This window comes from Fukomys damarensis, unplaced genomic scaffold (assembly GCF_012274545.1).
Source record: "Fukomys damarensis isolate Sample0158 unplaced genomic scaffold, DMR_v1.0_HiC HiC_scaffold_4, whole genome shotgun sequence".
NCBI lineage: Eukaryota > Metazoa > Chordata > Mammalia > Rodentia > Bathyergidae > Fukomys > Fukomys damarensis.
The window spans coordinates 37,062,322-37,073,444 of NW_022900916.1; the positions used below are offsets into that span (position 1 = coordinate 37,062,322).

The 11,123-nt window shown below is 37.0% G+C and overlaps 1 protein-coding gene across 4 annotated transcripts in view; it reads left to right on the forward strand.

Moving 5' to 3' along the window:
* Positions 1-11,123, forward strand: part of Tmem209 (transmembrane protein 209) — a 30,742-nt gene extending 19,619 nt beyond the window's left edge. For all 4 annotated transcript variants that reach the window (XM_010633504.2, XM_010633507.2, XM_019208864.2 and 1 more), the window contains 5 exons: positions 1,171-1,268; positions 5,582-5,696; positions 5,781-5,878; positions 7,544-7,617; positions 10,565-11,123. In XM_010633504.2, the coding sequence (XP_010631806.1) occupies positions 1,171-1,268; positions 5,582-5,696; positions 5,781-5,878; positions 7,544-7,617; positions 10,565-10,619 (440 nt within the window). In that variant the 3' untranslated portion in view covers positions 10,620-11,123. The remainder of the gene's footprint in view (positions 1-1,170; positions 1,269-5,581; positions 5,697-5,780; positions 5,879-7,543; positions 7,618-10,564) is intronic.

Here is an 11,123-nt window from a genome sequence, read left to right on the forward strand (position 1 = left end):
GCTCTGAGCTACATACATTTCCCAACTCCTTTTTTTTTTTTTTTTTCTTTGAGGCAGGGTCTTGACATATTGCCCAGGCTGACCTTAAACTTGGGATCCTCTTGTCTCAGCCTCCCAAGTAGCTAGGATTATAGATGTGCACCACCATGCCTGATTTACACTTAATATTTTATTTTTTTGGTATCAGGGATCAAACTTGGGACCTTGTGCTTGCAAGGCAAGCAGCAGTACCACTGAGCTAAATCCCTGGCCCTATACTTAAAGTCTTACGTTCAAACAACCTTCTCAAAATGTTACCAATGTTGTTGGTACTGCTTAAATTGACATTCAAGTAAGTCATTGTATTTAAGAGGTTTAAGTATAGGCTTCCTGGCCTGCACTTCCCGGCCCCCCACCGTTGCACTGTATTTGTCAGAAAAATCAGAGTGTTTGTCCCATGGTTTCCCACAGTCTGGGTTTTGCTAAATAAATCCACTGTATAGTTTTACACACCCTTCTGTCTTGTTTATTTGCTATAAGCGTAGGTTCAGATATTTTGGCAAGATTGCCTGTAGCGAGGTTTTGCTCATCCAAAAAGTATGTGTGTGCACACACAATTTTTAAAATATAATAATTATCAGGCCGGGGATTTAGCTCAATGGTTCCACTGCCTGTCTCACAGCATAAGGACCCAAGTTCGATCCCTGGGACACCCCCCAAATATATATCAGTTGTACAAAAAAACTATTAAAACAATACAGTGAACACCATATCTGACTCTGTCCCTAAGTGTGTGCGCATGCCTCTTTGCTGTACTGTTTGGATGTGCTTTGGAAACATCGCTTTTCAGTATGCCTTTTGTCTGAAAGAGAAGAACATGCTTGTAGATTACTGTAATGCAGTTACCATCCCTTAAAATTTAGCAGCTCTGTAATACTACTGAATAGATAATCCCTACTCAGATTTTCCAATCCAGTGACTTTTTGAAAATCCATAATGATAGATTTGTCCCACATTTTGGCTTTATGTGAGTCTTCATAATGATATTTAACTTGATCTTTTATATTTTGTCTTTCTTTACTGTGGGTATTTTGACCAGGTTTTTAACATGATGTGCTTTCCCTATTTGGAGTTCCTTATCGTTTTCTTTTACAGATGTTTAGTTTTTTAAATTTTACTCTTGTTGCACAGAACTTTCTCAAGGAGGCTGCATGAGCTCATTTCGATGGAACAGAGGTGGAGACTTCAAAGGACGGAAGTGGGATACTGACCTACCCACCGATTCTGCTGTAAGTCCCTACATGTTTTTTGGGGGGTTGTTTTGTTTTGGTTTTTGTTGTTTTTTTGTTTTGTTTTGTTTTGTTTGGGGGGGGGTTGAGACAGGGTCTCACTATAGTTGAGACTGACCTGGAACTCACTGTGTAGCTTAGGCTGGTCTCAAACTCACAGTGATCCTCCTGCCTCAGCCTCCCGAGTGCTGGGATTACAGGTGTGCGCCACCACGCCCAGCCCCCTACATGTATTTTTTTTTAGGTTATTACTATTGCTGTTAGAGACATGTGTGTTAATTTTTCCATTATAAAAATAAGAATGAAAAAATAATTTCAAACCAAGCTCCACATAATGAATTATGGTAGTATAGTACCAGCATCTTAACCCATCCATTGCTAATATTTGTATGCATTTTTCCCTTTGCATTTTTAATGCTTTTATCATAATTGTAATCATCCTATCTGTAAATTTATGTATTTTGCACTTTTTCATTTCCACTTTGCAATACTTCAGTATTTTTCCCTTTATTACATGCTGTCACAAACTGTTCTCCTATGTTAGACTTAAAGATTGGGAAACTTGGAAAGGCAAGGGATTTTTGTTTTTCTATCCTAAATAATATGGCAAGAAATAGCACAATGTATAGTTCTTTCTTATTTGGGATTATCTCAGAATTTCTAGTGTCAGATTTACCAAATCAAAGAGCATAAGAGTTTTTGTGCATTTAAGTTTTCAAAATCATGGGTTTTTTTTATAGTATTTCTATCTTTTTATTGAGTATAATTGGCAAAATTATATATACCTTCAGTTTATATCACATTTCGAGATACACACATATTGTTGAATGATTACTGCAACCAAGCTAATTAACATAATCCCCTCACATACTTAAAGCAATTTTAATTTCCTCCACATAGAAACATCTTCTAACAGGACAACTAAAAAAACCCTCCTAAACAAAAATAAAAAATATATGCAGCATCTCACTCTCAGGGACAGATCAATACAGTTAAGTGAACAACATTCTAGGCAAATTGTTGGTATCTCTATACATTCATGCATTTTTTAAAATTCGGCAGTGCCATGTATACTGTTTTGTATCCTTTTGTTAACAGATTTTGCCTCAATAAATTCACGTCAGCATCATGATTTCATAAACACATAATAACTGTGTTTGAATCCTTTCTCTCTCTTCCATTTACTCCTTTCTATCCCACTTTACTGTATTTCCTTCCCCTTGGTCTAATTTCTATTTAATGTCATCTTTTTTAGATTTTACATATTAGGGAAAACATGGTCCAGTCTATCCATTTTCCTGCAGATGACATAATTTTGTTCTCCTTTGTCTACACCACATTTCCTTTATCCATTCATCTTCTTTTGGACACCTAGGCTGGTCCATATCTTGGCTGTTGTGAATTTTGCCACAGTAAACATGGGTGTGCAGGCATCCTGATAGTATGCTGAGTTTCATTTCTTTGGGTATATACAACGGGGTGTTAGTTCTATTCTTAGTTTTTTGAGGAACCTCCATGCTGATTTCCATAGTGAATAGTACATTCTCAACGGCAGTGTAAAAGAATTCCTGCAGCGCCCCCACCCCTTGCCAACATTTATTGGGATTTGTTTGTTTGTTTGGTGCTAAGAACCCAGGGTCTTTGCACTGCAATTCATTCCTTGCCTTTTTAGTTTTTTGCTAAGTTAGGCTCAAACTTTTCTTTTTTTTTTTGAGACAGGGTCTCACTATGTATTTGAGACTGACCTGGAACTCACTATGTAGCCCAGGCTGGTCTCGAACTCACAGCAATCCTCCTGCCTTAGCCTCCCGAGTGCTGGGATTACAGGCGTGCACCAGCACCATGCCTGGGTAGGCTCCAACTTTTGACCCTCCTGCCTCAGGCTCCCAGGTACTCGGATCACAGCCTATGCCACCATGCCTGGCCCTCTCTGCCCCAGTCCCACCCTCATATTAATGATAGCCACTCTGACTGGGCTGAGACAGAATCTCAGTGTAGTTTGGGCTTGCATTTCCTTCATGGCTACAAATGTTAAAATTTTTTCATACACTTTTTAGCCAATTGTACTTCTTTTGAGAAGTATCTATTTAATTGATTTGCCCATTTATTGATTGGGCTATTGCTTCTTTGGTGTTTTGTTTTTTTGTTTTTTTGTTTTAGTTCTTTAGGCAACTAATCATCAGTTGGTTGTTTCCCTTGCTGGGCAGAAACTTTTTAATTTGCTGTATCTCCATTTGTTGGTTCTTGCCATTATTTCCTATGCTGTTGGAGTGCTATTAAGGGAGTCTTTGCCTGTGCCTATGGCCTCAAGTGTTGCTACTGTGTTCTTTTAGCAGTTTCAAAGTTTCAGGCCTTATATGTATGTCTTTGATCCATTTTGAATTGATTTTTGTATAGGATGAGAGATAGAGATGTAGTTTCGGTCTTCTGCATGTGGATATCCAATTTCTCAGCATAATTGTGAAAGACATTGTTGTTTCTCTAACATTTTTTCTTTTTTATTGGGAATCAGATGTCTGTAGTTGTGTTTCTGTGTCCTTTCTTATATTTCATTTGTCCGTGTGTTTAGTTTTGTGCCCACAACATACTGCTTTTGTTACTGTGGCTTTGAAATTGTGATGTTTTTGGCCTTGCTCTTGTTGCTCTTAGGATTGCTTTGGCTGCTCCAGGTCTTTTGTGCTTTTGAATGAATCTTAAGATTTTTTTTCCTAGTTTTGTAAAGAAATGTCTTGGGATTTTAATTGATAATGCATCAAATCTCTAGATTGCTTTTGGTAATATGGCCATTTTAATATTCTGCCAATATCTGAACATGGACATAGGCAGTCTATCTTCTTAGTCTTCAATTCTTCACTATTCTGTAATTTTCTTTTCCTTTCTTTGTGTGTGTGTGTGTGTGTGTGTGTGTGTGTGTGTGTGTTGAGACAGGGTCTCACTTTGTAGTGTAGGCTGGCCTTGAACCGTGGAGCCGAGGCTGGCCTCGAACTCAAAATAATCATCCCACCTCAGCCTCCCAAACAGCTGGCATTATAGATGTGCACCACCACACCCAGCTTGGAGTTTTCATTGTAGACATCTTTGACCTCCTTGGTAAGGTTAACATACATATATATATATATATGTATTTTTTTAAGCTATTGCAAATGGGATTGTTTTCTTGATTTTTTTTTTTTTTTTGCTGCTTCATTATTGATGTATAGAAAAGTTGATTTTTAAATGTGGATTTTTTTATATCCTGTATAGTAACTATAATTAACTTTTAAATGTTGACTTTCAAATTGAGAATTGAATATATGTGTTTTTTATCTTGTTTTTGCTGTTAACTGTATGGGTGGTATGATTGATCCCTTTACCAGAAAACAAGAACCTGCTCTTCTAGGATTGCTATAAAAAAATGAAGGTAAATATTTAGGGAGTAGAAGTTTAGTGTTTAAACTGCCCCATCCCATGTGTCCCATTCTCCCACACATAATTGGTTACTTTGTAGACTGACATATTGCATTTTTCTTTTCACATGTAGAAGAGTAAACTTTCCCATCAAAATATAGACTGATTTAGCAGGTGTGGTGGTGCATTCCTATTATCTCTGCTACTTGAGAGGCTGAGGCACAAGGACCACAAATGCAAGGCCAGCCTAGGCAATTAAAAGATAAAAAGGTCTGAGGGTATAGGTACATAATAGAGCACTTGCTTAGCATGTTGCAAGTCATGAATTCAATCCCCAGTAAGCAAAAAGAGGTGGATGGATGGTTGGATAAACAGATGGATGGGTGGGCCGGTGGGCAAGTAGGTTATTTTGATGGCAAATAAGTTTTTCAATTTAAATTTTGAGTTAATCATGTTAAGTAGGCCTAGTCATATCTGTTAAAACACACTGAATTCTTTAAGATTTGAAAGGGAAAGATTATATTTGTGAGTACTTTATTGAAAATAATAATTACAATGAAAAGAATAGATATATTATCTCCATTATGTACCCCCTTTTCCTGCAGTACTGGGGATTAAACCCAGGCCTTGCAGTGCAATCGCTGTATAACTGAGCCAACTTCTCTAGCCTGGATTATGTGATTTTATCTTTCATTCCATAAATTTTATTTTAAATAACCACTTGAAAGGATTTTTATTAATTCCCTCTTTAAGAAAATATGTTAAGAGCCAAGGATTTTGCCTGCTTCCCAAGTGTAAAGTCCCAAGTTCATTCTCGGTCCCCCCAAAAAAGTAAAAAGTTAAAATTGGAATCTTTATAGATGTTTAAAGTGTTGCACCCATGCTAGATTCCTGCTAACTTTGCACAACTGTTTGCTCACCTTCAGATCATCATGCATGTATTTTGCACCTACCTCGATTCCAGATTACCTCCACACCCTAAGTACCCTGATGGAAAAACATTTACTTCTCAGCATTTTGTGCAGACACCCAATAAGCCAGGTATAAACTTCTGAAAGATCATGTTGAGTTTTTCACATGAAATCCAGTGATTCCATTTTTTAATATAAGGTATCTTCTTTACAGATGTTACAAATGAGAATGTTTTTTGCATTTATCAGAGTGCTATCAACCCCCCACATTATGAGCTCATCTACCAGCGTCATGTGTACAATCTTCCAAAGGTATTTCTGTATATAGAAGTTGCTGTTAGACAATGTCATGGATGACTCACTTTGATGTTGTTTTTAAAATTAGAATCTCCTGTTTGTAGAAAAGTATTAAGCTTTTCAAATTAGGAAAAATGTGTTTCTTTTACATTCCTGTCTATTTACTATAAAAGTAGTATTTTAGTTTGGGATAGTATAAAGAAAAAAGCCGTGTGTGGTGGAATGCACCTATAATTCCAATATGCCAGGAGGCTGAGGCAGAAGAATCCCAAGTTCCAGCCCTGCCTGAATAATTTAGTGTGATGCTATCTTAAAATTAAAAGTAAAATTAAAAATAAATAAAAGAGTAGTGCTGTAGCTCAGTGCAAAAGCCCTAGCTTCAATCCCTAGTGTGGCCAAAACCCAAAAAACAGTGAAGAAAAATCACTTATTCAGAGGTAGCCATGGTTAATATTTGATTTATTTATTACCTTATAGAAAATTTTATTTTGATCTTTCTGTTTTTTTATGGATTGAAATTACTTATGTGGTCTTATACCGTTTTAAAAGTAACTATAATGTTTATAGCAGCACAATTTATAATAGCTAAATCTTGGAAGTTATTTGGTAAATTGAAAACGTAAATTAGCTATTTTTGTAGCCCAATAATTATATATAGTAGTGTGATTTTAGAGCTAGCAGTTGATACCAAGAGTTCCTTATAGATGAAATAGCTTGTTTTTAACATTTATTTTAAAGTATGACTAAAAGCTCTTTTATCCTAACGCTCTTATTGATGTGTTAGTATTGTGGAAAGAGCTTTTTTTGTGTGTGCAGTACTAGAGAGAGTACCCACACAGCCTTTGCACTGAGGGCACAGCCCTTTTTAATTTTTATAATTTTGAGACAGGATGTCACTCAGTAGCCCAGGCTGGACTCAAAACTTGTGATCTTCCTGCCTCAGACTCCACACATAGGTGTGCAGCACCATACCCAGCTGGGATATGGCGTTTTTTGTGTGTAGTGCACAGGGACACCAACTTCAGAATAGCTGTCCTCTAGGCCTTACTAGATGCTGTTCCCACTTGTGAGATCTACCCAGTGTGTTAGCTTTCTGTTTGTGTTTCAGGTCTTAAAGTCTTGTGCCAGGCATGGCACATACCTGTAACCTCAGCACTCAGGAGGCTGAGGCAGGAAGATTACTTGCAAGTTCAAGGCCAGTCTGTGCTACATAGTGAGTTAACTCCGGCCTGAACATAATGAGACCCTGTCTCAAAAAACCAAAACAATAGATGGATGGATAGGTGGGTGGATGGACGGAGGAGAGGAGGGAGACAGGGGCAGAGAGGCAGAGAGGCAGGCAGAGGCATGGCATTCCTTGCCTCAGCAGTCTAGAGAACATGCCTTCCTTTGCTCCCGTGGCATCCTACACCCCTGTGAAAAAGATGCCTCATGCTCTGTTGGGCCCCTTAGTTTACTGTCTGCCTTTTCTGCTAGATTTAAATTCCTTGATTTTCAGAATTATTTCTTTATCTGCCCTGATGTTCTCACTTCCTAGCTGAAAGGATAGCTACTTTGTTAGTGAAAATTTGAACTATATGGAAATGTTGAGTTGTTGGATGTGAATTGTTTAGATCTGCATTTACCTACCTGGTTGAATCTTTTCAGTTTTAAGTCTTGTCTTTTTTGTCTTGGTTCTAGGGCAGAAATAATATGTTTCATACATTATTAATGTTCCTCTATATTATAAAGACAAAAGAGTCAGGAATGCTTGGGTAAGTATGCTTTAAAAATATGTACTTAAGAAAAAAAATTTTTTTAACTTTTAAAAAATGTATGTCCTAACAAGCATAGAGATACATACCTGTCCTAGCACTCAGGAGGTCATGGCAGAAGGATACCTCAAGTTTGAGCCCTCTTGGGCTACGTAATGAATTGAAGACCATAGGATGATCCTGTCTCAATATATATATATATATGTACTTTATTTGCTGTTGTTCTTCCTACATTAAGGTCCTGTGAAAGGTAGCATCATACAGCAAAAGATTTGTGGACTGAACGCTGGATATGGCTTCTGGTTTTACCTCAGCCCTGTCACTAGTGGGCTCTTCTGTCTTTGGCAAGTTCTGTAACTACTCAGACCCTCCATTTCCCAATTGATAAAGGGCAATTGAACCATATCATGGACTTTCTAGTTGCATCTCCTGGAGGAACAACCCTGAGAGATAGAAACTAGGCTCTTAGGCTAGGCATGGTGGGCACACCAGCTGAGGCAGGAATATCCCAAGAGTTCAGGGCCAGCCTGAACTACACAGTGAGACTCTGTCTCAAAAAGCAAACAAAAAATTCAAGCTCTCGCCTGATTGAAAATTAAAATACGAAACAAAACCTTGAATCTATTTTGTTCTGAGCTGTTCCATTTCAAACAAAGTATTCTGAAAATTGTTTATACATCTGGAGAAAAGGGTGCCTATCCCAAAATACTGTTAACTAAGGAAGGAAAATAGTCTGTTAAAGTCATTTACATACTTAGTAGCAAAACTCATATAGCAGGCTCAAACTTTCATTATTATCATTTTGATGATTTTAGTACACCAAATAATATTTCAAGTAGGTGTATCCCTGCTGAAGCTGGGAAAATCTGGTAATGTGTGACCAGAAGTCTGAAGACCTTTGTTCTGGGTCCAGCCCTGCTGTACTAGCACTCAAGTCTGACAGTGTAGGGAAGGGCTCAAAGGAGAGGACATCTGGGTCTGTGGTCACTTGCACTTCTGACAAGAATCTCTGTTAAAATGTTTTGTTTGAGTGTTTGTCTGTCTGTTTTTCTTTCTTTCTCTTTTTTTGGTACCAGGGATCGAACTCGGGTCTTTGTGCTTGCAAGGCAGACGCCAGAACCACTGAGCTAAATCCCCAGCCCTCTTTCTTGTGTTTTTCTGCCTGTCTGCTTGGTTTTGGACACGGTCTCATTATGTAGTTCAGGCTGGCCTCAAACTCAAAGTGATCCTTCTGCCTCAGCCTCCCATGTGCTGGGTTTATAGGTGTGACCCACACTGGCCATCTTGTTCATGATTTAGAGGTTGTGTGTGTTCCAGAACTGCAGTGTCCACTACAATAGTTGTTGGGCACTTGAAACATGGCGAGCCTGAATTGAGATGCCTGCAATGTAAAATATATACCACATTTCACAGGCACAATACTAAAACAAGTATTTTTATAATTTATATATTAGTTAGACACCTAAATACTATTTTGGATATATCAGGTTAAATATAGTCTTAAAATTAATTTCATCTGCTTCTTCTTCCTTAAAGGTCTATTAGAAAATTCAGTGTTATGTATGTGATTTGTATTTGAGGTCCACATTATATTATGCTTCTATTGGACAGTAATGTTCTGAGAAACAAAAACTCCTGTCCTTAAATATATTAGATTCAAAAGGTACAAAACAGGCCAGGTGTAGTGGCACAGTCCTGTAATCCCAGCACTTTGGAGGCTGAAGCAGGAGGATCACCACAAGTCCAAAGCCTGGTCCTGAACTCCTCACATCCACCCCCGCCACACACACACAAAAAGTTATTAGACAGACATGAACAGAAATTGATGACCATTTACCAGCCTCTCTTATCATGCATACTTTTCGTACAAGAAAGATTAAATAGGAAAATCACTTTTGTGAGCCATTTAACTTAACAAACATGATTCTTCATGCATTTTTTATTATAAAAATAATATGTCTGGTAGAGAAATATTTAAGCCATAAAGCAGGGTACAAAGTAGAAAGTGAAGATGCCCTTCTGCTCATCCTCTGCCCACCTCCCATAGGGTAGGGGTTAACAGTGCTGGATTTACATCTCCAGACTGTTTTCTGAGCAAATCGCTTGTTTTTCTCTGCTTAAAAATGTTTTATTCCCAAACTTACTACTCTGAGATCTGATGTTTTAATCTTACAGTAGATCTTGAACATTTTTCAATGTCAGTAAACATGTATTTCTACTTTCTAGGAATAATTAGTTGTAAATATGTATATACATAAATACTTTTTGTTAGATGTAATATAGAAGACAGAAGTTTCTATATTACATAAATATATTGTTTTGTAGTTATTCTTAACTATCTTAAAGGACTACTTTGTTTTGTTTGGTTGACAGTGTGGTTTTGTTTTAGTTTTTGGTTTTTTGAAACAGGGTCTTATGTACTTTAGACTGGTCTCTGACTCCCAGTGATCCTCCTGCCTCAGTTTCCCAAATGCTGTGATTATAGGCGTGCTCCACCAGGCCCAGCCATTTTTAAAATTTAAAGCATACTTGCCAGGGATTTAGCTCAATGGTTTTCGCTGCCTGCCTCGCAAGCGCAGAGACCCAAGTTCAAGCACAAAGACCCAAGTTTAATCCCCGGTACAAAAACAATAAAAGAAAAAAATTAAGGCATACTCTAATCTTACTAAAACTATTCCATTACTTTTATTATCTGATGTGATAGTTCTTAAAGTTAATTTTCAACGTTCCATAAATCTGTTTACTCTAAACTTAGATTTTAAGCATTTAAGAAAGTAAACAAAAAAACAATTCACCTGATAAACCATGTATGTAACATTTTATTGCATAATTGCATTAAATGTCATCAATTAAACATTTCTTACAAAGATTCTATTTTTCATTATTAGAAAAAGACCTTACATGCTTGACAAGCAATTTTACTAAAGCTATTTTTTTCACTTTACAGGAGAGTTAATCTTGGTCTGTCTGGTGTAAATATTTTATGGATTTTTGGCGAGTAATGGATCATTTAATTCCAAATGTTGGGGCTTTTATTAAACCAGAAGAAGTTGGATCTAAGCATCTCTTAGCCACTGTCTCTTCTGAAATAAGCTACATATGTATGTGAGAGATTTAACAGAAAATGAGCTAGTATACCATTTTCTTGTGAAAATATGTCCTGTATCTTCTGCTCCAAGGAATGTGTATCTTTCAAAAATTTGAGTTGATAAAAAGTCACAACACTGAACTGTTTTTTTAATGCGAAATTTGCGATTTCTCTTGGTTAAATAAATGTAATAGCTTTTTTCATTGTAACCTCCAAATAAGCATTATCCACCTGATTCTTCCACTCAAAAATGGATTTTAGTTGTGTTATTTAGCAGTGCACGTACTTAAAAGAAAACGTGCTGATCTTATCTCTGTAATCCTCCAGTAATCTGCAAATCAATCTAAAGCCTGTATTTAAACAAATGAAATTAATTTTTAAGTAATGTTTTTATGTTTTGTTTTGTTTTGTTTTGTTT